The sequence below is a fragment of the Mobula hypostoma genome, chromosome X2 (assembly GCF_963921235.1).
Source record: "Mobula hypostoma chromosome X2, sMobHyp1.1, whole genome shotgun sequence".
Classification (NCBI taxonomy): domain Eukaryota; kingdom Metazoa; phylum Chordata; class Chondrichthyes; order Myliobatiformes; family Myliobatidae; genus Mobula; species Mobula hypostoma.
In genome coordinates this window covers 6,337,103-6,363,997 of record NC_086129.1, presented here as the reverse complement: position 1 = coordinate 6,363,997, position 26,895 = coordinate 6,337,103, and the positions used below count along the sequence as shown (strand labels likewise).

The following is a 26,895-nucleotide window of genomic DNA, read 5'->3' as shown; positions in this document are numbered from 1 at the left end:
AAGAGTACAGAGAAGGTTTACAAGGATGTTGCTGGGACTTGAGAAACTCAGTTACAGAGAAAGGTTGAATAGGTTAGGACTTTATTCCCTGGAGCGTAGAAGAATGAGGGGAGATTTGATAGAGGTATATAAAATTATGATGGGTATAGATAGAGTGAATGCAAGCAGGCTTTTTCCACTGAGGCAAGGGGAGAAAACAAACAGAGGACATGGGTTAAGGGTGAGGGGGGAAAAGTTTAAAGGGAACATTAGGGGGGGCTTCTTCACACAGAGAGTGGTGGGAGAGTGGAATGAGCTGCCGGATGAGGTGGTAAATGCGGGTTCTTTTTTAACATTTAACAATAAATTGGACAGATACATGGATGGGAGGTGTATGGAGGGATATGGTCCGTGTGCAGGTCAGTGGGACTAGGCAGAAAATGGTTCGGCACAGCCAAGAAGGGCCAAAAGGCCTGTTTCTGTGCTGTAGTTTCTATGGTTTCTAAATTACCATAAGAAATATATATATATTTATATATATACACAATTAAATTAAATAAGCAGTGCAAATAGATAGCAAAAAGAGGTAGTGAGTAGTGTTCATATGTTCATTGCCTACTCAGAAATCTGATGGCGGAGGGGAAGCACCTTTTCTGAAGCGTTGAGTGGCTGTCTTCAATCTCATTTCTGTTAGGACCTATTTAATCTGTTTCTGATCCCACCCTGATATGGAAACGGCCACAATTCCTTCCCACTGAACATACGCAGCGACATAATATTCATTCCCCGAGACTGCAGCGCGTGTAGTGGACAATCGCGGTACTGCAGGGAATCAGCAGCTCCCCGAAACTGAAATCATTCTGAATCAGGAAGTGAGAGGAGTTAACATGGCTTCGAAAAGAAAGGCCGAGAGTTGGACAGAGGAGGTAATTTGTCCTGTCTGCCTGGATTTGTTCACCGATCCGGTTATACTGGTGTGCGGACACAACTTCTGTCGCTCTTGTATCACACGGTGTTGGGAAAGGGAGGAAAGAAACTCCTGCCCGGAATGTAGAGAGGTTATTGTGGACCGCACACTCAGGGCCAATCGGGCCTTAGCAAATCTGGCTGAAAAAGCTCGAAATATAAACTTGAGTCCGAAAGACAAGGAAAGTAAACTTCACTGCGAGGAACATGAGGAAGAACTGAAGCTGTTTTGTGAAACGGACAAGACACTGATCTGTTTGATCTGTGCAGTTGCGCAGGAACACAGAGAGCACCGCTTCATGCCGATTAAAGAAGCTGTTACACTCTACAAGGTAAAACTAACCCGAATTTGATATTCACCCCATCGTCATTATCCACGGCACGAGCCTCCGTAAACAGCACATCATTCCCCCACCTTTCGCCATCTCCAATGGGATTCTACCACGAAGCACATCTTTCTCTCCAAAAGCCCACTCCCACCCTCCACCCCGACAACTCTCCGCTCTCTATAGGGATCGGTCTCCACGTAATTCCCTTATCCACTCTCTAATCCCCACTGATCTCCCTCCTGACCCCGATATCTGCAAGCGGGGCAAGACCTGACTCCTACCACCTGCTCCCTAGTCACCATTCATGGCCACAAACAGACCCAATTCCTCCCGTTTCCTCCATGGCCGATTGTCCTCTCGCATTAGATCCCTTCCTCTTCAGCTCTTTATCTTTTCCACCTGTCCCCTCTCAGCTTCCCACTTCATCACCTCCCCCACGTTCCCCTTCACGTTGTCTCACCCGTCACCTGTCAGCTGGTTCTCATTCGCAACCTTTTTATTTTGGCTTCGACCCCATTCCTTCCCAGTCCTAATGAAGGGTCTCATCCCAAAACGTCGAGTGTTTATTTCCCCTCGTAGATGCTGCCTGACTCACTGAGTTCCTTCTGCATTTTGTGTATAATGATCGGGTTTGATCGCCTGTTTATTTTGATCCATCTTTTTTTTTCTCTATTTCCTTCCCTTTCTGACATCCAGGATCAACTAAAATCTTCCTTAGACTCTCTCACAAAAAAGAAATCAGACTTCCAGGAAAAGGAGCAGCAACAGAAAGAGAAGATTTCCGGAGTTCGGGTGAGACATCCCGAGCAGAATTTCTGATATTACTGTAGAGTTTTGCTCCCTTTCATGCAGAATAGCAGAGTATTGCATCTCCAGTGATCTGGGTCGATCCTGACCTCTGGTGCTGTCTGTGTAGATTTTGCATGTTCTCCCTGTGACCATGACAGTTTATGTCACGTACACGCAACCCTGTAAAAATATCAGCAGCAATAGAACCCACCTGGAGTCTGGTTTTGCTGTTAACAAAACACTATTTTATTAGTAACTACGTCATAAAGTAACTTAAACCAGGTAAATCAAGAGTTAACGGTGTTATGCATATATAGGTCTGCATATATCTATATCCCCAATCTTCTTCAGAGCAAGGGTGGTAAGTGATACGGTCTTACGATGATGTGGTAGGGCAAGTTTATTCAGTCCATGGGATTGAAGTGAGAGAGAGAGATTTGTAATCCAAGTAAGCAGGTGTCGTCAATCCTCCTCGATGTCCTCCAAATCTTCGAAATAAATGCCGGAGTGCTGAACATCAGCTTTCCATCATGTAGCTTCTCCTCTCTCTCTCTCTCTCTCTCTCTCTCTCTCTCACACTCACTTACAGGCATGATTCTTAAAGGCACAGTCCATAATGAGTAAAAGTTAAGATTCCATCACAGTTTCAGACACATCCCAAGGACGTGTTGGATGAATGGATAATTACAATTAACCCTGTGGAGGTGGAGGACGGTGTATGTGAATCCGGTGGGAGTTAATGGGTCAATGGGGAGATTAGATTTCAGGAAAAAGTGAGGGAATGGGGTTGACTGGAATGCTCTCAGAACTAGCATGGACTCTACTGGACTAAATGGTCACCCTAATGTCATCAGGAAATTCACACAGCAATACAGTAAATTAATCTTCACGTTTCATTCGACAGGAACAGTCACACAGTGTTCAGACCCACATCACATCCCAGTTTGCTGAACTGCGGCAGATTATCACTGAGAAAGAGCAGAGTTTTCTCAGGGATCTCAGGGAAGCAGAGGCATGGATACTGAATCCAATGCAGAGAAATCTTCGAGAGATTCAAAAGAATATAAGGTTTATTCAAGAGGAAATCACTACGTTAAAGGAACAGATGGCTCAAAAAGACAGTGTGATATTTCTCAAGGTGAGGGATTTTTATTTCAATTTGTTTCTGCCACAGGTCACTAAATGAACAGTGGTATATTTGAAATAAACACAGCACAGCGGCCGGTTCTAACAAACCAATTACCGCTGCTGGCGACCTCTCGCAGATTGTTATACTTGTATGACGCGCCCTCCGATCACTCCAATAATGATGTTATAAAATGTCGAAGATATGTATTCGATCCTTTATCTGCTACATACGATCATGAAGTGATGAAACTTCAGCGTAATTAATCGTAAATTAATCCGCAATGAAGCGATCAACAAACGATGTGACATCCATCCGTCCTCAGCTCAAAACAGCCCAGAACAAAGCACGAATATGTAACTTATTCCCTTCGGTAGTACCAGACCCCAACACACGTGACTAGTTTCCATAACAATTACGCAACACAGAATACATTGTAGACAGAAAACAGATGTGTTGCTCCTACACACAGCATTTACAAATGGCAGTAAACTGTTTCTCACCAGACAATTGATGAAACTATTCAGGGTTGTTGTTGTCCCAGAACTGGACTTCCACAACTTCTGTACATCCCAGGACAGGATGCAATCTTCTCTGAAATGATTTATTCTGATCATAATACCAAGCTGCTGATTGTGTATTTAATTAACACATTAAATATCCTCTTAACTCCCATTAACACCCAGTTCCAGTCACAGGCTGTCAGTGTGTCTGGTGCGGTGGGTGTGAGGGTCTCTCTGTCAATCACTGAGAACAAAGAATGTGACCCGCACATCAGATTTATCCTCTATATCCGGTTAATGTCACATTAGGGAAACTTTTAATGTTTCTTTATTTTTTTCAGATAAGTTCCACATGGAATTGTATCCCATTAGAAGCATAGAAACAGAAACATAGAAAACCCACAGCACAATACAGGCCCTTCAGTCCACAATGCTGTGCTGAACACGTCCTTACTATGGGAATTACCTAGGGTTACCCATAGCCCTCTATCTTTCTGAGCTCCATGCACCATCAAGAAGCCTCTTAAAAGATGGTATCATATCTGCCACCTCCACCATTACCGGCAGCCCATTCCACACACTCAGAAATCTCTGCGTAAAAATATTACCTCTGACATCTTCTCTGTACCTGCTTCCAAGCACCTTAAAACTGTGTCCTCTCGTGTTAGCCATTTCAGCCCTGAGAAAAAGCCTCTGACTCTGATCAATGCCTCTTATACAGCTCCATCAGGTCACCTCTCATCCTCCGTCGCTCCAAGGAGAAAAGGCCGAGTTCACTCAACTGATACTCATAAGGCATGATCCGTAAGCCAGCCAACATCCTTGTAAATCCTCTGCACCCTTTCTGTGGTTTCCACATCATTCCTATAGTGAGGTGACCAGAAATGAGTACAGTACTCCAAGTGGGGTCTGACCGGGGTCCTATATAGCTGTAACATTACCTCTCGGCTCCAAAACTCAATCCCACGGTTGATGAAGGCCAATGCAGCTCAACCACAGAGACAACTTGCTTAGTAGATTTGAGTGTCCTATGGACTCGGACCCCAAGATCCCTCTGATCTTCCACACTGCCAAGAGTCTTATCATTAATACCATAGTATGCCATTATATGATCTACCAAAGTGAACCACTTCACACTTAGCTGGTTTGAACTCCAACCTGCCACTTTTCAGCACAGATTTGCATCCTATCGATGGCCTGCTGTAAATTCTGACAGCTCCCCACACTATCCACAACACCCCTAACCTTTGTGTCATCAGCAAATTTACTAACCCATCCCGTCCTTTCCTTATACAGGTCATTTAGAAAACTCACCAGGGGTCCTCGAACAGCCATGTTGACTATTCCTAACCATATTATTCCTCTCCAAATGTTCATCATTCCTGCCTCTCAGAATCTTCTCCATCAACTTACCAACCACTGAAGTAACACTCACTGCTCTATAATTTCCTGGGCTATCTCTACTCCCTTTCTTGAATAAAGGAAAGACATCTGCAACCCTCCAATTCTCCGGAACCTCTCCCGTCCTCATTGATGATGCAAAGATCATCGCCAGAGGCACAGCAATCTCCACCCTCACCTCCCGCAGTGGACTGGGGTGCATCTCATCCGGTCTCCATCATAAACAGGCCATTCGGCCCATCATTTTCTATCAATTTCCCTGCTTCGCAATCCTCCTCCGACCTACTCACCACACTCAGCGACAGTGCTCTGAACTCCATGGTCCCTCATGTGTTTATCCAGTTATCCCATTACATTCAATCTCTGATGTTCCGCTTCAAACCCTCCTGTGGCAGTGAGTTCCACATCCTCTTCACTAAATTTCTTATGAGACTTATTAAAATCCTTCTGGAATTTCATCTCCTACAGTTCTCCCCATAAATACAGGCTCCCCCCACCCCTCCATCGCCCCGCACATGATTAAATCCATCACCGATCTTAAATTCCTCCATATTATCACCCTGATGTCATACCCAGGTGAAAATACACAACCTGTAAAAGTCTTCCCTGTATGTTTCATCGTCCCAGTAATGGTCTAACTTTTCCTTTAATTTAACCTCTGTTTCTGTTTTGGTTGTGTGAGTGAGTGACTGTTTGAATGGGAATTTTCAACACCTTGTAATGATTTGGATGAAATTCAGGATGTGGACAGTGAGTCCAAGTCTAAACAGATTTGTGTTTTTGTTTATTTCAGGAGGAAGCTCGTCGGAACAGGAGGTAGGACATGCTCTTTACTCAAACCCTGTATGGATTTGTAAAATAGTTCAAAATTCCAGTTTATCACCAGCAGTTTAATATTTACAGCAAGAATGACGATGTCCAGGAATTGTCAGTGACAGATGAGTCCCTACCATTTGAAAAATTCGATCACCTCTATTTGTTGAACACAGTGCTGAGAGAAACACTTGATGCCAATTATCGAGGTAAAACGTACAAAGATTCATTATTCATTGTTTGTGAGACACAATTAGGTTCTAATTTAAAGGAAATATTGGCTGTAATAATGGGCTGAAGGGGAATTGAAGTCTATTCGACATCAGACCCACCGACTGGGGGGGGGGCATCACCGTCACGTGGTCAGCTGGAGATGTCAGACCCCTGAACACACCAGCACAGGGTCACACTACAAATAATACACGGGACTGGCAGATGAACCACTGTGTCCTGGTCCCAGGCCACTGCACTAACACGCCAAGGCATGAGTTTGAATCCTACCACAGGAGTTGGGAAATTAATACTGACTTGATGATATTGTAGGGAATAAAAGCGGGCATCAGTGTGGTCACTGGGCTTGTCAGAAAAATGCACAAGTCCTTCATGTGCTGTGAGTGCAGATTCTGATTGACGCAGGTCTTCCCCCTTCTGGATCTGCAACTCTCACTGTTGTTAGAGGGAAAAGAGGGGGAGTGGTAGTGATTGGGGACTCAGTCGGGGAACAGACAGGAGAATCTGTGGATGTGAACGGGACACATGAATAGTATGTTGCATCCTCGGTGCCAGAGTCAGGGGCATCTCGGATCGTGCCTGCAGCATTTTGGAGAGGGACGGAAAACAGCCAGATATCTTGGTACATTTTGGAACCAATGACACAAATGTAAAAGCAAAGTGGTCCTGAAAGTAGAATTTGGAGAGCTTAGTAGAAAGCTCAGAAGCAGTAACTCGAGGATTATAATTTCTGGACTGCTGCCTGTGCCACGTACTGGTGAGGGTAGAAGCAGGATAATTTGGCAGATTAAAGATGGCTGAGAAGATGGTGCAGGGGGCAGGGCTTCAGGTTCTGGGATCATTGGGATCTCTTCTGGTGGGGGTATGACCTGTTCAAATGGGGTGAGTTGCACCTGGACCCGAGGAAGAACAGTATTCTCACAGAAAGGATTGATAGAGCTGTTGTGGAGGGCTTAAACTAATTTGGTGGTGTGGGGGGTTGGAACTGGAGTGAAGGAATAGGACTGACGGTAAAAATGCAAAGACATCATGCAGTCAAACTTTCAGATAGGACGGACAGATGCGAAGACAAAATTGCAGCCAGCAGGGTGAGTATCAGTGCATTAGGGATGCAGCATTGAAACGGGTAGCAAATACAGTACAAAAAGTGTTATATCTTAGTGCACGATTATAAGAAATAAGGTGGATGATCTTGTTGCACTATTACAGATTGTCAGGTATGGTGTTGTGGCCATCACTGAATCATGGCTGAAGGATGGTTGCAGTTGGGAGCTGAATGTCCAAGGTTACACAATGTATCGGTGGTATAGGAAGGAAGGCCGATGAGGTGTCATAGCTCTGCTGGTAAATCAGTAGCAAGATGTGACATAGGATTGGAAGATGTTGATTCCTTGTGGGTTGAGTGAAGGAACTGCAAAAGTGAAAATGACACTGATGACAGTCATATACAGGATCCCAACAGTAGCTGGATGTGGACCACAGATTACAACTGGAAATAGAAAAGGCCGATGAAGAGGACAATGTTATAATAGTCATGGGAGATTTCAACATGCAGGTCAATTGGGAAAATCAGGTTGGTAAAGGATCTCAAGAGAGTGAATGTGTTGAATGCTGTGTGATGTTTTATTGAGCAGTTTGTCCATGAGACTACTCAGGGAACAGCTCTACTTGATTGGGTGTTATGTATTGAACCGGAGGTGATTAGGTAAAAGAACCCTTAGGACAGAATGCTCACAACATGACTGAGTTCAACTTGAAATTTGATAAGGAGACAGTAGATTCTGACATGGTAGCATTTCAGTAAAGTGGTCTGAGAGAGGAGATGGCCAAAGCAATTTGGAAGGAGATGCTGGCAGGGATGAGAGCAGAGCAGAGATGGTGTCAGTTTCTGGGAAAATGAGGAATGTGAAGGATAGATGTATTACAAAAATAAATAAATACTCAAATGGCAAAACAGTAAAACCGTGGCTGACAAGGGAAGTCAAGTTAATGTAAAGGCAAAAGAGAGGGCATACAACAAAGCAAAAATTAGTCGGAAGACAGAGGATTGGGAAGCTTTTAAATACCTACAGAGGTGAACTGAAAGAATGATTGGGAGGGAAAAAACTAAACATGAAATTGATTTGAATTGAATTGACTTTATTCCTTACATCCTTCGTATACATGAGGATTAAAAATCGTCTCCATCTAAATGTGCAATTTACAGTAATTTATGATAAATAATATGTACAACATGCTGGTCAATATAACATAGAAATACAGTTGTCTCACCACGAGTTAATCAGTCTGATGAGCTGGTGGAAGAAGCTGTCCCCGGAGCCTGTTGGTCCTGGCTTTTACGCTGCGATACTGTTTCCTGGATGGTAGCAACTGATACAGTTTGTGGTTGGGGTGACTCGAGTCTCCAAAGATCTTTCAGGCCCTTTTTACACACCTGTCTTTGTAAAACAAGCTGGCAAACAATATCAAATTGTTTTTCAAGTATTGTAAAGAAAATAAAATAGAGATGAGAGTGGCTATAGGACCGCTAGAAAATGAGGCCGGATATGTAATAATGTGGGATAAAGGGATGGCAGATGAACAAAATGAGTATTTTGTATCAGCCTTCACTGTGGAGGACATGAGCACGGTGGCAGATGTTAAACGAAGAGAAATGGTGCAGTTACCGTTACAAGAGAGAATGTGCTCAAAAAGCTAAAGGTACATAAGTCACGCGGAATCCTAGGGTTCTGAAAGAGGTTGCTGTAGACATCGTGGAGGCATTAGTAATGATCTTTCTAAAATCATTGGACTCTGGCATGATGCCAGAGGACTGGAAAATTGCAAATGTCACTCCACTCTTTAAGTAAGGAGGAAGGCAGCAGAAAGGAAATTATAGACCAGTTAGCCTCACCTCTGTGGTTCAGAAGAAGTTGGAGTCAATTGTTAAGTATGAGGTTATGGAATACTTGGTGACACTGGACAAGATAGGACAAGTCAGCCTCGCTTCCTTAAGGGAATATCTCGCCTGACAAACTTGTTGGAGTTCTTTGAGAAGGTTACAAATAGGGTAGATAAAGAGGATGCAGTGGATGTTGTATATTTGGAATCTAAGAAGGCCTTTGACAAGGTGTCACACATGAAGCTGCTTTCCAAGTTAAGAGCTCATGCTATTACAGAAAAGGTATTGGCATGGTTAGAATATTGGCTGATTGGTAGGAAACAGCGAATGAGAGTAAAGGGATCCTTTTCTGGTTGGCTGCCAGAGACCGGTGCTCCACAGGGGTCAGTGTTAGGTCACCATCACTTTATGCTGTATATCATGATTTAACTGATGGATTAGACCATAAGATATAGGAGCAGAAGTAGTCCATTCGGCCCATTGGGTCTTCTCCTTCATTCAATCTTGGGCTGATCCAATTCTTCCAGTCATCCACACTCCCCTGCTTTCACCCAATACCCTTCGATGCCCTTGCTAATCAAGAACCTATCTATTTCTGCCTTAAATATACCCAATGACCTGGCCTCCAGAGCCGTTCATGGCAACAAATTCCACAGATTTACCATCCTCTGACTAAAGTAATTTCTCCGCATCTTAGTTCAAAAAGGACACCCTTCAATCCTGAAGTTGTGCCCTCTCGTACTAGAATAGATGGCTTTGTTGCCAAGTTTTCAGATGATATGAAGATTGGTGGAGTGCAGGTTGTATTGAAGAAACAGGTAGGCTGCACAAGGATGAGGAGAATGGGCAAGAAAGTGGCAAATGTTATACAATGATGGAAAATTCATGGTCATCCACTTTGGTAGTAGAAATAATGTGCAGATTATTTATTTTTTTTAATCGGAAGAAAATCCAAAAGCCGAGATGAAAATAGACTTAGGAGTCCTTTTGCAGAACACCCTAAAGGTTAACTTGCAGGTAGAGGCAGTAGTGAGGAAGGCAAATGCAATGTTAGCATTCATTTCAAGAGATTTAGAATAGCATTCAATTCAAGAGCAGGGATATGATGTTAGGCAATGGTGAAGCCGCGTTTTCAGTATTATGAGCAGTATTGGGCTCCTCATCTAAGAAAAGATGTGCTACATTGCAGAGGGTTCAGTTCACAAGGATGATTCCGAGAATGAAAGCGTTATCATATGAGGAACGTTTGATAGCTCTGTGTCTGTACTCGCTGGAATTTAGAAAGATGAGGGGGGATCTCAATGAAACCTGGAATGTTGAAAGACCCAGACAGAGTAGATGTGGAAAGGATATTTCCCATGGTTGGAGAGTCTAGGACAACAGGGCACAGCCTCACAGTGGAGAGACGCCCGTTTAAAACAGATGTGGAGAAAGTTTTGAGCCAGAGTCTGATGAATTTGTTAGTTTGATAGGCTCTAGATTGGACATGGCATCAAAGGTTACGGGGAGCAGGCTGGGGAGTGGGGATGAGGAGGGGGGAAAGGATCAGCTATGACTGAATGCTGGAACAGACTCGATGGGCCAAATGGCCTAATTCTGCTCCTATATCTTATGCCCTTATGGTTATCAGACCACAACATTGAAGCATTGTGAGAATGAGCACGGACAACCCGACCAGCATTGACATTGTTCAGGATTTCATCTCGGAAGCAGCACACACAGCACAACCGTCTGGCAAAACACCCCCACACATACTTACACTAGAAGTATATAGTCAAAGCCTCAGCAATATACGTCGTTATTTCCCTCAGTAACCTGGAAACCATTCTCTTCAGACACGGTAACTTATTTATTGAAACAACACACACACACACACATGTCACACATTGTCAGCACACACCAGACATGTGATGACACACTGTAACACACAAATACTTCAATATGCACACTCTCCTTCAATGTGTACACACAAACACACTGATATTTACCACAAACAACAAACACACACACACAGAGTAACACATACCCAGACATATTATCAGAGTGTGACACACAGTCAAAGAGACAGCCACAAGTTTCCATTTGGGAATGAAATCTGTTGTCCTTACCCAGTCTGTCTGTTCTGTGGCATGGAGCTGCCCTCTACCGTGTTGTTACATCAACAGTTCACAGACAGACTCTAGGGTGAAATTCCTCGGGATGATGATCTGGGAGGATTTGACAGATGTTGAACCCACAGCCGACTTCATCCATCTACAAGACTAAGATGTCTTCCTGAGCATGTCCCATTTATGTGTTTATGCCCCATATCCCTCTAACCACTTTCTATCTGTGTACCTCTCTAAATTTATTTTAGAATATTTTACCTGTTTCTGCAGCATCTGACAGCAAGTTCCATATACCTACCCACCTCTCTGTGAGAATGCTACCCCACAGATCCTTCATAAAAATTTTCCCTCTCACTTTCAATCTGAGTCTTTTGGTTCTGTACTACCATTTTTTTGAAAAAAGACACACTTTATCTAAGCCCTTTATGAATGTATTTACCTCGATAAGGGGTCATCCCTCAACATCCTACACTACAGCTAAATAGCCCAAGCTTACTCACTCTCTGCTTTTAACTCAAGCCCCCCAGTCCTGGTAACATCCTTCTGAAGCTTCCTGTCCAGTGTAATGACATCCTCCCCATGTTCGGGGAACCAGAAATGCAGACAATAGCCCCAGTGTGGTCTATCATCAATATCAAAGACCTTCCTTAAGTTCCTGTGGACAGTGTCGAATAGGCTGGTGAATACAGGACTGAAGGTGTTATATTTGAATGCTCCAGTATACGGAATAAGGTTGATGATGTTGTCGCGCAGGTAGAGATTGGCAGGTACAACGTTGGTGGCATCACTGAGTTGTGCTGGAAAGGGGATGCTGGTTTGAAGGTGAACTTTCAAGGATACACCTTGTATTCAAAGGATGGGCAGGTAGGCAGAGGGGATGGGGAGGCTCTGTTGGTAAAAAAAATGAAATGAAATCCTTCAAGAGGTGACAGGACTAGAAGATGTTGAATCATTGTGGGTAGAGTTGAGAAACCGCAAGGGTAAAAAGACTCCAAATGGGATACAAATTACACCATGAGGTGGAAAAAAAACGCAAGGTGATGGTCGGAATGGGGTATTCCAACATGCAGGTAGATTGGGAAAATCATGTTGGTGTTGCATTCCAGGAGAGGGAATTTGTAGAATGCCCCCGAGATGACTTTTTAGAACAGCTTGTGGTTGAGTCCAATGGGAGAAAGGCAATTCTGGAGTGGGATTTGTATAATGAAACAGATATGATTTGGGAGATTAAGGTAAAAGAACCTCCCGAAAGCAGTGATCATAGAATGATAGAATTCACTCAACAATTTAAGAGGGAGATAATGTCAGATGTATCGGTATCAGAGTGGAGAAAAGTTGGTTACAGAGGCATGAGGGAGGAGCTGACCAAAGTAGATTGAAAGGGGACACGAGCAGAGAAGATTGCAGAACAACAAAGACTGGAGTTCCAGGGGCAATTTGGATAGATAACGACCAAAGATGAAGAAGAATTATACAGGGAGGATGAGGTAACTGTGTTTGACACGGGAAGTCAAAGACAGCATGAAAGCAAAAGAGAAGGCACACAATAGAGCAAAAATTAGCAGGATGTTGGAGTATCAAGAAGAATTTGATAATCAACAGAAAGCAATTGCAAAGCCATAAGGTGACAAAATGAGATACGAGTGAAAGCTTGCCAACAATACTCAACAGGACAGAAAAATGTAAAGAGTAAAAGAGAGGTGAGAGTGGAATTTTGACACCAACAAAATAACACTGGTGAGGATAAATGTGAGATAAAGACATGACAGAGAAACGTATTTCATATTTTGTGTCAATCCTCACTGTGGAAGATACTTGGTCTATGTCAGAAATGTGAGAGTATCTGGGGACAGAATTGAGTGTTGCTGATGTTACTGAGAAGAAAGTGCGTGGGAAGATTGACGGTCTGAAGGTACCTGGACCAGATGGACTACACCCCAGTGTTCGGAAAGAGTTAGCTGAAGGGAATATGGGGGCATTAGTAATGATCTTTCAATAATCACTAGATATTTGTTCACTCAGGGTGACTGTGATTTGCAAAGGTCACTTCACTCTTTAAGAAGGAAGAGCAGCTGAGGAAAGAAAATTACTGGTGTGTTAGTCTGGATGTGGTGTGCTTGGAATGATGTTGGAGTCCAGTATTAAGGAGGAGCTTTTGGGTACATGGAGGCACATGATAAAATAGCGCAAAGACAGCATGCCTTCCCTTAAGGGGGAATCTTGCCTGACAAATATGTTGGAATTCTTTGAAGAACACAAATCCAGGATAGACAAAGAATGATTTGGATGACAGAGTTGTTGCCTTTGTGGCCAAACTTGTAGATAATAGGAAGATAGTTTAAGGGGATGCAGTGCTGCAGAAACTCAGAGTCTGGGGAAGGACAGAGACAGATCAGGAAATGGGCAAATAAATGATAGATGGATTATCGAGTAGTGAAGGTGTGCACGCCCTTTGGTAGAAGAAATAAAGGCATAGACGATTTTGTAAACAGCAAGGAAATTCAAAAGTCAGAAGTGCAAATGTACTTGGGGCTCCTGGTGCAAGATTTACTGAAGGTTAACTTGCAGTTTGTGTCAGCGGTAAGATCCACAAACTCAATGTTAGCACTCATTCAGAGAGGATTTGAATAGGATGTCATTCTGAGGGTTTAGAAGGCATTGATCCGACTACACTTGGATTATTTTGAGCAGTTTTGGGTCTCTTATATTGGAAAAGATGTGACGGCATTGGAGAGGGTCCAGGAGGTTCACAAGAATGATTCTGGGAATGAAAGAGTTAACATATTCAGAGTAACACACATAAAAGTTGCTGGTGAATGCAGCAGGCCAGGCAGCATCTCTAGGAAGAGGTACAGTCGACGTTTCAGGGCGAGACCCTTCGTCAGGACTAACTGAAGGAAGAGTTAGTAAGAGATTTGAAAGTGGGAGGGGGGGGGAGATCCAAAATGATGCGTTCACCAGCAACTTTGATGTGTGTTGCTTGAATTTCCAGCATCTGCAGAATTCCTGTTGTTAACATATTCAGAGTGTTTGATGGTTCTGGGCCTGTACTCACTGAAGTTTAGAAGAATGGCTGATTTCTTATCCCTCTTAACCCTATTCTCCCACCTCCTCCCCATAATTTTTGACGCCCTGACCAATCAATGGTTTACCTATCAACTCTACTTTAAAAATCAAACACAAGAAAATCTGCAGATGCTGGTAATCCAAGCAACACAGGTCCTGATGAAGGGTCTCGGCCTGACCTCTCTGAAACTTGTCTGCAGAGAGTAGATGTCGGAAGGATGTTTCCTATAGTGGGTGGGTTGAGGACAGAAGGCACAGCCTCTGACTAGAGGGTGTCCATTTAGAACAGAGATGAGGAGGAATTCCTTTATCCACTGGATAGTGAATCTGCCACAGGGAATATATTTCATTGAGTATATTTAAAGTGGAGCCACACACACAAAATGCTGGAGGAACTCAGCAGGCCAGGAAGCATCTATGGAAAAGAGGAAACAGTCGACAGTTCAGACTGAAACCCTTCATCAGGACCTGTGTTTCTTAAGGGTCCCTGTTAATTCATCCCCCTGTCCAAATGAGGGGCTGCGGGTGATGGGGTTGTGGGAAAGGGGACAAAGGGATCCTCATCTCCATCTTTGTCCCCCGCCACCTTCTCGTTACGTCTACACACACAGTTCACCCACAGGCTTTCCACCCCTCCCCCACCTGGTTCTGGTTCAATCTGACGTTCATCTCTCCACTGCTGGTTTCCATTATCACCTCCTTTACTGTCTCGAACCTTCACACTCTCCCACTCCAAACACTTCACACTCACAAACGAATGTTAACATTGAATGAAGGGCCTGTTCCTGTGCTGTACTGTTCTATGTTCTCTGTTTCCTGTTCAGAAGAATGAGATGAGATCACAGGAAAACACAACATTCTTTCAGATCTCAACAGGCAGGATACAGGGAGGATGTTTCCCCATCTGAGGAGTCAAGGGTCAGGGGTCACTGTCTGTTTGGAATTCTCAGCACCCGTAGGCGGAGGGGGGTTTGGGGGTTCTTATCCATTCAGTTCACAGAGCCATCGCCGTACAGCATAGAAATGTGCCCTTCGACCCTTCACCTCTGTGCTGACCTATTTACCCATCTACATTCATCCCATTGGCCAGCATTAGGTCAGTCTCCTTCTGTGCCTTGCCTATTGAAGTGTCTGTCCAAGTGTCTCTGAAACACAGAGGACTGGAGGCCTGTGACCTGCAGAGGTCGGAGCTGGGGCCGGGGTTGTTTGTCATTCCTATTAATGATTTGGGTGATAATGTAGCTGACAGAGTTGGTTGGTCTGTGGGTGACACTAAAATTCATGGCACAGTGGGCAGGGAAGAGGGTTATCTCTGGTTACACCGGGCCCTTGTTCAACTGTAGAGATGGGTACAGTGACAATGTTTTAAAATGCATCTTGCCAGGTACGTGGATAAGAAAGGTGGAAAGGAATAATGGGCAGATGGACCTAGCTAATTAAAGTAAATTGGTCGGCACGAACAAGTTGGGCCGAAGAACCTCTGACCTCCTGTTTAAATCCGTTTACTCACCTCCTTCTGATCTTAATCCACCCCTTTCCCGCACTGTTTCTGCTGTCTATCTCCCCTATTTCTGTTCTTGAGGGAAGATGTCGACCTGAAACGTAGACTGTCCATCTTTCTCCAAACCTCCTGCCTGACCCGCTCGGTTCCTCCAGCATTTTGTGTCTGTCTGATCGGGAAATCTCTGCTCTCCGTCCAGCGGAAAACCCTTGGGGAGACATTAGTTGTCCATCCGCTTTCCTCGGGTCAAACACGGGAAAGGTTCTTGTCGGCCGCCCGACTGCGCCTGAGGCCCAGCGGCCTTTCCACCGATCCCCGGGGCCGCGCTACCCGAGTCTCCCCCCGATCCCCGGGGCCGCGCTACCCGAGTCTCCCCCCGATCCCCGAGGCCGCGCTGCCCGAGTCTCCCCCCGGTCCCCGGGGCCGCGCTGCCCGAGTCTCCCCCCGATCCCCGGGGCCGCGCTGCCCGAGTCTCCCCCCGGTCCCCGGGGCCGCGCTGACCGAGTCTCCCCCCGATCCCCGGGGCCGCGCTGCCCGAGTCTCCCCCCGATCCCCGGGGCCGCGCTGCCCGAGTCTCCCCCCGATCCCCGGGGCCGCGCTGCCCGAGTCTCCCCCCGATCCCCGGGGCCGCGCTGCCCGAGTCTCCCCCGGATCCCCGAGGACTCACTAATTCTCTGCTTCTCCCCCCAGTCTCTGTCACCCTGGATGTGGAAACGGCGAATCCGCGGCTCGAGGTGTCTGAGGATCGGAAGAGTGTGAGACGGACCCGGACCCGGAGGAATCTCCCTGACACCGGGAAGAGATTCACATTCTGGGCTTGTGTGCTGGGATCGGAGGGATTCACATCGGGGAGACATTACTGGGAGGTGGGGGTGACGGGGAATCGGCGCTGGTGTCTGGGAGTCGCCGCAGAGTCCGTGGAGAGGAAGGGACGGGTCAGTCTGAGACCGGAGACCGGATTCTGGGTCATCGGGCGGGATGATGACGTGTTACATCGGGATTATTACGTGCTCAGTGGTCTCTTCTACTTCGGGTCCCGTCTCCCTGCCGGTCCCATCCCCGGGAGGGTGGGAGTTTATCTCAGTTACCAGTCCGGGACAGTTTCATTTTACAACGCGGAGACCAAGTCCCATCTCCACACCTTCACTGGGAATAAATTCACGGGGAAACTTTATCCTTTCTTCTGGACTCGGCGTGCAAATCGGTGGCTGAGAATCTGCTCCGGTTCCGCTCCGGGTCTGTAAACGGGTCGGGTCCCGGGACCGGCGTCAGGAGTAAAATCCCTGTAAATATAAACGTGCGGAGAGTGAAATAAATACGAGATGAGAATTATCGATCCATTAATTTTAACTCGTTCACCGCATCCGACAACCGAACAGAAACACCGCGGATTCAGCAGCAGCTGCGGGGCGGCGGGTCCTGAGCTCCTCCGGGTCCTAAAGTCTACCCGCACTGAGACAGGTTAATTGGGACAAGTGGGGGTGGTGCTGACTGGGAGAGGGGGGTCGGGGTGAGTCTTGGTCAGAACATAACAGACAGGAGCAGAATTAGGCCGTTCAGCCCATTGACTCCGCTCCGGCATTCCATCATGACTGATCCCGGATCCCACTCAACCCCATACACCTGCCTTCTCACCATGTCCTTTGATGTACTGATAGATCAGGAAATGATCAACTTCCGCCTTAAATATACCCACAGCTTGTCTCCACCGTAGTCTGTGATAGAGTATTCCACAGGGTCACTACTCTCTGGCTAAAAATATCCCCCCCGACCTCTGTTCAAAAGGTCTCCCCTCAATATTGAGACTGTGTCCTCTAGTCTGGATATCCCCACCACATGAAACAACCTCTCCACATCCACCCTATCTAATCCTTCCAACACTCGGTAGGTTTCAATGAGACCCCCCTTTCCTTTATGAGATATGGGATCCAAAACGTTGACAAAACTCCAAGTATGGCCTAACTTGTGTCTTATAAAGGCTCAGCATTATCTCCTTGCTTAAATATTCTATTCCCCTTCAAAGAAAAGCCAGCATTGCATTTCCCTTCTTTACCACAGACTCAAAATGTGAAATAACCTTCTGGGACTCTTGCAGGAGACCTCCTAAGCCCCCTGCACCTGTGAATTTTCTGTCTATTTAAATAATACTGAACAATATTATTCCTTGGACAAAAATGCATGGTCAGATATTTCCCAACACTGTATTTAATCTGCCATGTTTTATACTATTGGCTAGTTTGCCTCAGATTTCATCTTTAACATTCTTATCACATTTAAGATGATGAGAGGCATTGATCCGAGTCATATTCCCAGGGCTGAAATGGCTAGCACGAGAGGACACAGTTTTAAAGTGCTTGGAAGTATGTACAGAGGAGATGTCAGGGGTAATATTTTTACGCAGAGAGTGCTGAGTGCGTGGAATGGGCTGCCAACAACTGTAGCAGATGCGGATACGACAGGGTCCTTTAAGAGACTTTTGGATAGGCACATGGAGCTTGGAAAGATAGAGGGATATGGGTAACCCTAGGTAATTCCTAAAGTAAGGACATGTTCGGCACAGCATTGTGGACTGAAGGGCCTGTATTCTGCTGTAGGTTTTCAATGTTTATATTTCTATGTTTCTAATGTGAAACTTATGTGAAAAATTAAAGACACATTGAAAGTTTCCCTAACCTGATGGAAACCGGATACAGGGGATAAGTCTGATGTGTGGGTCACATTCTTTGTTCTCACGGATTGACAGAGAGATCCTCACACCCACCGCACCAAACACGCTCACAGCCTGTGACTGGAACTGGGTGTTAATGGGAGATTTAGGGGATATTTAACGTGATAAGTAAGGACACAATCAGCAGCTCTGTGTTATGATCAGATTAAATTATTTCAGAGAAGTTTGCATTCTGTCCTGGGATGTACAGAAGTTGTGGAAGTCCAGTTTGGGGACAACAACAACCCTGAATAGTTGCATCAATTGTCTGGTGAAAAACAGTTTACTGCCATTTGTAAATGCTGTGTCTAGGAGTGACGCATCTGTTTTCTGTCTCTGATAGCCATGTCTGCATTGTATTTTGTGTTAGGTAATTGTTATGGTAACTAGTCACGTGTGTGGTGGCCTGTTAATAGCGAAGGGAATGTGCTTTGTCCTGGGCAGTTTTGAGCTGAGGACAGACCGATATCATATCATTTGTAGACCACTCCATTGCTGATTAATTTATGATTAATTACGCTGATGTTTCATCGCTTCAGGATTGTATCTTGCAGATAAAGGATCGAATACCTGTCTTCGACATTTTGGAAGGTCATTATTCGTGTGACTGGTGGGCTCGTCATACAATCATAACAATCTGTGTGATATCTCCAACAGCGGCAATTGGCTTGTTAGAATTGGCCGCTGTGCTGTGTTTATTTCAAATATACCACTGTTCATTTAGTGTCCTTTGACAGAAACAAATTGAAATATAATCCCTCACCTTGAGAAATATCACACCGTTTTTTTGATCCATCTGTTCATTTAACTTTGAAATTTCCTTCTGAATAAACCTTATATTCTCTTGAATGTCTCGAAGATTTTTCTCCATTGGATTGAGAATCCTCTTCTCTTCCTCCCTGAGATCCATGAGTAAACTCTGCTCTTTCTCAGTGATAATCTGGCGCAGTTCTGCAAACTGGGATGTGATGTGGGACTGAAGGCTGTGTGACTGTTTCTGGAGAGTGAAAGGTGAAGATTAGTTTACTGTATTGCTGCGTTGCACTTCCTGACGACAGGAAGGAGACCATTTGGTCCATTAATGTCCATGCTAGCTCTGAAACATTCTCGTCAACCCGATTCATTCACGTTTTCCAGAAACCTATTCTCCCCATTGACCCATTAACTCCCACCTGATTCACATACACCCTCCCCCACCTTCGCGGGGTTAATTGTAATTAACCACTCATCCAGCATGTCCTTGGGATGTGTCTGAAATTGTCGTGGTCACAGGAAGAACATGCAAACTCCACATAGATAGCACCAGAGGTCAGGATCGGACCCAGGTCACTGGAGTTGCGATACTCTGCTATTCCGCATTAAAGGGAGCAAAACTATACAGTAATATCAGAAATTCCGCTCAGGAAACCTCACCCGAACTCTAGAAATCTTCTCTTTCTGTTGCTGCTCCTTTTCCTGGAAGTCTGATTTCTTTTTTGTGAGAGAGTCTAAGGAAGAATTTAGCTGATCCTGGAAGTCAGAGAGAGAATGAAACAGTAAAAAAACAAAGGATCAAAAAGAAATAGGCGATCAAACCCGATCATCGCACAAAATGCTGGAGGAACTCAGTGAGTCAGGCAGCATCTACACAGGGGAAATAAACAGTCGGTGTTTCGGGATCAGACGCTTCATTGGGACTGGGAAGGAGTGGGGCAGAAGCCAGAACAAAAAGTTTGGGGACGAGAACCAGCTGACAGATGACGGGTGAGACAACGTGAGGGGGATCGTGGGGGAGGATGATGAAGTGAGAAGCTGAGAGGGAACAGGTGGAAGAGGCAAAGAGCTGAAGAAGGATTCTGATACGAGATGGAAGAAACGGGAGGAACTGGGGCTGTTTGGGGCCTGAATGGTGACGAGGGGGGAGGTTAGGAGTCAGGTGTAGCACTTGTCCCGCTTCCAGGTCTCAGAGCCAGCAGGGAGATCAGTGGGGAGGAGCGAGTGGATAAGGGCGATACAGTACGGGGAGCGATCCGTATAGAGAGCGGGGAGTTGTGGGGTGTGGGATGGGTTGTGGGACGGATAGATGCTAGAATCCCGTTGGAGATGGCGGAAGTTGCAGAGAACGATGTGTTGGTTACGGAGGCTCGTGTGATGGCATGTAGGAGAAAGGAAATGCGTTAAGTATTAAATTAACGTTAATTTTTACCATGTAGATTTTAACAGCTTCTTTAATCGGCATGAAGCGGTGCTCTCTGTGTTCCTGCGCATCTCTACAGATCAGACAGATCAGCGTCTTGTCCGTTTCACAAAACAGCTTCAGTTCTTCCTCATGTTCCTCGCAGTGAAGTTTACTTTCCTTGTCTTTCGGATTCAGGTTTAGTTTTCGAAATTTTTCAGCCAGATTTGCTAAGGCCCGATTGACCCTGAGGGTGTGGTCGGCAAACACCTCTCTACATTCCGGGCAGGAGTTTCTCTCTTCCCTTTCGCAACACCGTGTGATACAAGAACGACAGAAGTTGTGTCCACACTCCAGTGTAACCGGATCGATGAAGAAATCCAGGCAGATGGGACAAATTACCTCCTCGGTTAAACTCTCGGCCGGTCCTTTCGAAGCCATGTTAACTCCCAGCACTTCCTGATTCAGAACGCTTCCGCCTTCGGGGAGGGGCTGATCTCCTGCAGTACCGCGATTGTCCACTACACGCGCTGCAGACTCGGGGAATGAACACGGTTTTGCGGGATGTGTTCAGTGGAAATTCTGGCCATTTCTATGTTTAGTGTGGGATCAAAAACACATTAAACAGGCAACAGATAAGAAAACGCGGCCATGGACTGTCTAAGCCCGGCTACGAGCGGAGAAGGGTTGGCTATATGGATAGCAACCCCATCTCGTAAAAACCTCGTGCGACAAAAATGTCAGCTGAATCTCCAAAGGCCCCATCACTGCGATCAGAGGACCTTCACCTGGAAGGCGATTGAAGTCGTGTGATCATCCTCGGATCGAGGATGAGGAGAAATTTCCCCACCCACAGTGCGGTGAATATTTGGAGTATTCTCCACAAGTTTTCTAAATTAAAAGGGCTGCTGCTGGCGGCCTGTGCCCCAGTGGGCGTGATGGGCTGAAAAAGAAGCTGAACAGAAATGAAGCCGGAGAGAAGAGCCTGGTTCAGTCTGAGGCAGGGCTCAGGGGGGAGTTCTAAAGACATGAGAGACTGCAGATGCTGGAATCTCTGGCAAGAAACATGATGCTGGAGGAACCGAGAGGGTCAGGCAGCATAAATGAAGAGACATGTACAATCGACTTTCCGGGTCGAGATCCTTCATCTGGGCTGTCTCAACCCGAAATGTCGATTGTCCATTTCCCTCCACAGATGCTGCCCGACCCGTTGAGTTCCTCCAGCAGCTCGTGTTTTTTTTTTATCTTTCTTCAGGTCTAAAGAATTCAGAGTGGAGTGTAAAACCGCGGATTTGTGAACAGTGACAACAACTATTAAATTAGCTCATGCCAGGAGAGTGGGGATGTGGAGAGAATATTGTGCTGTGCGGTGGTGATGACCGACCTGTGGCTGCAGGAAAAAGCACAGCACTGGACATTGTACGTCACAGGGTGGAAAATGTTATATTTTTCGGCGAGGTCCTGATTTCAACAGCCCTTTATGTGAAAAACTTCGTGACTTAACCCTTGTCCGTCCTGTCTCCAATAGAAGCCCAGTCTCCCTCACTCTGGACACAGATCAGATGTTGATACTTTATTGTATCAAAGTAAGCAAAGAGGTGAGTGACCGTCTCGTCTCCACTGCAGTAATCTCGGGGCAGCGCGTTGTGAGACTGATCTCCGGGCATGCAGCAAGGATCAGACTGGGAGGCCCCTCTCGCCGCCAGACAGGTAAGGTCTTGCTGCCTGTTGGTGAGATCTGGTGATGAGGCATTTTGCCAGATGGTCTGGACTGTCTGCTCAGGGAACCACTCCACTGTGTCCATCCAGTCCTTCTCCTGCAGTAACTGCAGGACATTCCGTGCTGACCACTGTCTGATGTTCTTGTGGTCAAAGCTGCTGGTCTGAAAGAACTGTAACCAACTTCATTATCACAAGGTTCACATGGAGAAGGTTTCTGATTGAGACAGACACAGTCTCACAGGGTATTTACAGGGTAGGGGCAGGACTGATGTTTCTCCTGGCTGGGCAGTGGAACCGGGGATCACAGACACGAAATCCGAGGTCACCTCAGCAGGATTGAGATGAGGAGAAATTTCCCCACCCACAGTGCCTTGAATATTTGGAGTTTTCTGAATTAAAAGGACATATTTAGGGACTCGGCGATGATGGATGGGAACTTTGAAGGAAAGTGGCGTTGAGGTCAAAGATCAGCCATTTATAACTGAGGGGCAGAACAGCGCAAGGGGCCGAACGGCAACGCCTGCTCCTGTTCCGTATTTTCTAAAGCACGAGTTTACCTTTGCGCCTTGTTCTCCCTTGGCCTTCAGCTATTCGGATTACACATGGGAGCGGTGAGAGCTCCACAGATCCATCGGCAGCCGCTGCCGTTATTTCATCTCTTGTTATTTATCGCTATTTCTCCATATTTGCATTTGTACCGTTTGTTACCTTCAGCACTCTGGTTGATCTTTCAATGCCTGCCTCTGTTATGGTTACTATTGTTTACTTTTTCTAAGTATGTCCGCAGGAAAATGCTTCTCGGGATTGTATGTGGTGATTTATCTAAACTCCGATAATAAAATTTACTTTGAACTTTGAGCTTCGGGGAACTTGTTTTGATTCTGAGAACAAACTGTGACTGATATCTCCGTCTCCCGGCAGCAGCCCGTCCTCAGACAAACTCTCAGCCAATCAGCGATCACTGCCAGGATAAGGATGCTCTCATTGGCTGAGGGGTGTCAGTGGGCGGGACGCTGAGCGCTGGAAGCGGGCCGGAGTCTGGAACCGGGTCCGAGTGAGGCCGGAGACCGGGAGCTGCGCCTCGGGTTTCGGCTGCAACACCGGCGGGTCCTGAATCCTTTCGAAGGCAGAGCTGAAGTGACTGGCGGAGGTTCTGTGAGATGTTTCAGCTACACGGAGGGCGTCCGGCCTTTCCCCGCCGAGGATCGGGGCCTGTTGTCTGGACTCGTCCCCTTTTGCTGGGAGACGGGAGCTGCCCCGCAGCGGCTGCCGGTGGACCTCCGGAGCTCTCACCGCTCCCCTGTGCAATCCGAATGGCTGAAAACCAAGGGAGAACAAGGCACAAAGGTAAACTCATGCTTTAGAAAATAAGAAACAGGAGCAGGCGTGGCCATTCGGCCCCTTGCGCCTGTCCTACCCTTTCCTCAGAATACACTCGATCTTTGACCTCAGCGCCACTTTCCTGCAACATTCCCAGCATCGCAGAGCCCCTAAATTTGGCTTTTGAGTTTAGAAAACTTGTGAAGAAAATTCCAAATATTCACCACAATCTGGGTGAGGAAATTTTTGCGCACCCTGTCAAAACCCTGTGAATCTGTGTCTGTCTCAGTCAGACCACCTCTTATTTCTCTAGTTTTGAGACAGGCCCAGTCAATGTAATCTCTCTGAGGACACAACCTAAACCCTGAAATCAATCTGGGAAAATTCTTCATTCCCTTTATCCCATAGACTGTCTCTGGGAAGGAGACCAGACCTGTGCACAGTGTTCCATGTTGGCCCTCAACAAGACCCCACATACCTTCAGAGGAGCTTTGTATTCTTGTATTAAACCATAAAACCTTTTTCCCTATCAGGTCTGTTTAACTATTTCATCACGGCTGATCCATTTTTCCTGTCTGCAGCTACAGGATCTCCTGCCGCACCCCCCGCCCCCCCCTCCGTATCCCGTTATGCCGTGACCAATCAAAAATCAATCAACCTCTGTCTTCAATATACATAATGACTTGGCCTCCCAAGCTGCCTGGGGCAAAGATTTCCACAGACTCAGTTCTCTCTGCTACAGAAATTCCTCCTCATCTCCGTTCCGAAAGGACGCCCCTCTATTTTGAGGCTATGTCCTCTGGTCTTAGACCCTCCTACCACAGGAAACATCTTCTCCACATTCACTCCATCACTGTCCTTCAGTATTCAATAGGTTTCAATTAGGGTACCCTTCAGTCTTCCGAATTCCAGTGAATTCAGGCCCAGAGCCAGCGAACGATTTTCCTATAACAAGTCATTTAATCCTGGAATCATTTTCATGAACAGCATTTGAACCCTTTCCAGTTTCAGCACACCCTTTCCAAGATAAGGGACACAAAACTGCCCTCAGTACTCCAAGTGAGGCCTCACCAGTGCTTTATAAAGACTCAACATTACATCTTTGCATTTGTAGTCTCGTCCTCTTCAAATGAATGGTGACAACACATATGCCTTCCTCACCACAGACTCCTGCAAATTAACCTTCATGGAATCCTGCACAGGGACTCCCAAATCCCTTTGCATCTCAGTTTTTGAATTTTCTCTCCATATAGAAAATAGTCCATAACTCTATAAGAAGCATAAGACATAAGAGCAGAATTAGGCCATCTGGCCCATCGAGTCTGCTCCACCATTCAATCATGGCTGATCCTTTATTTTAAAATCTCCTCCTCAACCCCAGATCCCGGCCTTCTCTCTGCAACCTTTGCTGTCATGTCCAAACAAGAAGCTGTCAGTCTCTGCATTAAATACACCCAATGACCTGACACCACAGCTTCATGTGGCAACAAATTCCACAAATTCACCACCCTTTGGCTGAAGAAATTTCTTTGCATCTCTGTTTTGAAAGGGCGCCCCTCTATTCTGAGGCTGTGCCCTCTTGTCCTGGACTCTCCCAGCATGGGAAACATCCTTTCTATATCTACTCTGTCTAGGCCTTTCAGCACTCTAAAGGTTTCAATGAGATCCCCCCATCATCCTTCTGAATTCCAGTAAGTACAGACCCAGAGCCATCAAACGTTCCTTGTATGATAACCCTTTCATTCCTGGAATCATCCTCGTGAACCTCCTCTGGACCCTCTCCAATGCCAGCACATCTTTTCTCAGATGAGGGGGCCAAAACTGTTCACAATACTCAAGGTGAAGCCTCACCAGTGCCTTATAAAACCTCAGCATCACATCCCTGGTCTTGTATTCTAGACTTCTTGAAATGAATGCTAACATGGCATTTGCCTTCCTCATCACCGAACCAACTCAACCTGCAACTTAACCTTCAGGGTGTTCTGCACAAGGACTCCCAAGTCCATGTGCAGCTCAGATTCCTGGATTTTCTCCCCGTTTAGAAAATATTCCACATGTTTATTTCTACCACCAAAGTGCCTGACCTGGTATTTTACAACATTGTATTTAATTTGCCACTTTCTTGCCTATTCTCCTAATCTGTCTAAGTCCTTCTGCATCCTACCTGATTCCTCAACAGTACCTGCCCCTCCATCAATCTTCGTGTCATCTGCAAACTTGGAAACAAAGCCATCTATTCCATCATCTAAATTATTAATATACAGAATAAAAAGAAGTGGTCCCAACACCGACCACTGTGGAACACCACTAGTCACTGACAGCCAACCAGAAAACGATCTTTTTATTCCCACTTGCTGCCTCCTACCAATCAGCCAATGTTCCAACCATATTAGTAACTTTACAGTAATACCATAGGCTCTTAACTTGGTAAGCAGCCTCATGTGTGGCACCTTGTCAAAGGCCTTCTGAAAGTCCAAATACACAACGTCCACTGCATCCCCTTTATCTATCCTACTTGTAATCTCCTCAAAGAATTCCAACAAATTCATCAGGTAAGATTTTCCCGAAAGGAAACCATTCTGACTTTGTACTATCTTGTCCTGTGTCACCAAGTACTCCATCAGCTCATCCTTAACAACTGACTCTAACATCTTCCCAACCACTGAGGCCAGGCTAACTGGTCTATAATTTCCTTTCTGCTGCCTTCCTCCTTTCTTAAAGAGTAGAGTAACATTTGCAATTTTCCAGTCCTCTGGCACCATGCCAGAGTCCATTGATTTTTGAAAGATCATTTCTAATTCCACAACAATCTCTGATGCTCCCTCTTTCAGAACCCTAGGGTGCAGTTCCTCTGGTCCGGGGGACTTACGTACCTTTAGGTCTTTCAGCTTTCTGAGCACCTTTTCCCTTGAAACAGTAACTGCACCCACTTCTCTTCCTTCACACATTACAACATCAGACATACTGCTAGTGTCTTCCACAGTGAAAACTGACACAAAATACTCATTTAGTTCATCAGCCATCTCCTTGTCCCCTGTTATTATTTCTCCTGCCTCATTTTCTAGCGGTCCTATATCCACTGTCATTTCTCTTTTGTTTATAACAAACTTGAGAAAACTGTTACTATCCACTTCGTTATCATTTGCTAGTTTGTTTCAGATTTCATCTTTTCCCTTCTAATGATTTTTTTAATTGCTCTCTGTAGGGTTTTAAAACTGTTCCAATCGCCTACCTTCCCAGTAACCTTTGCTTTGTTGGGAGGCCTGTATATATCTGCCATCAATGTCCTTTTAACCTT

At 45.7% G+C, this 26,895-nt stretch overlaps 2 protein-coding genes across 2 annotated transcripts in view; one reads left to right on the top strand and one right to left on the bottom strand.

Annotated features, from left to right (window-relative positions):
• Nucleotides 1-20,996, bottom strand: part of LOC134340933 (zinc-binding protein A33-like) — a 103,493-nt gene extending 82,497 nt beyond the window's left edge. Inside the window, exon 1 of the mRNA XM_063038534.1 lies at nt 20,586-20,996. Within this exon, the coding sequence (XP_062894604.1) occupies nt 20,586-20,996 (411 nt within the window). The remainder of the gene's footprint in view (nt 1-20,585) is intronic.
• Nucleotides 852-17,267, top strand: LOC134340940 (zinc-binding protein A33-like). Its single transcript, XM_063038539.1, has 6 exons — nt 852-1,277; nt 1,971-2,066; nt 2,968-3,201; nt 5,887-5,909; nt 5,997-6,115; nt 16,384-17,267. The coding sequence occupies exons 1-6, from the start codon at nt 867-869 to the stop codon at nt 16,935-16,937; spliced, it is 1,437 nt and encodes a 478-aa protein (XP_062894609.1). The 5' UTR covers nt 852-866; the 3' UTR covers nt 16,938-17,267.
• Nucleotides 20,997-26,895: the final 5,899 nt, after the last annotated feature.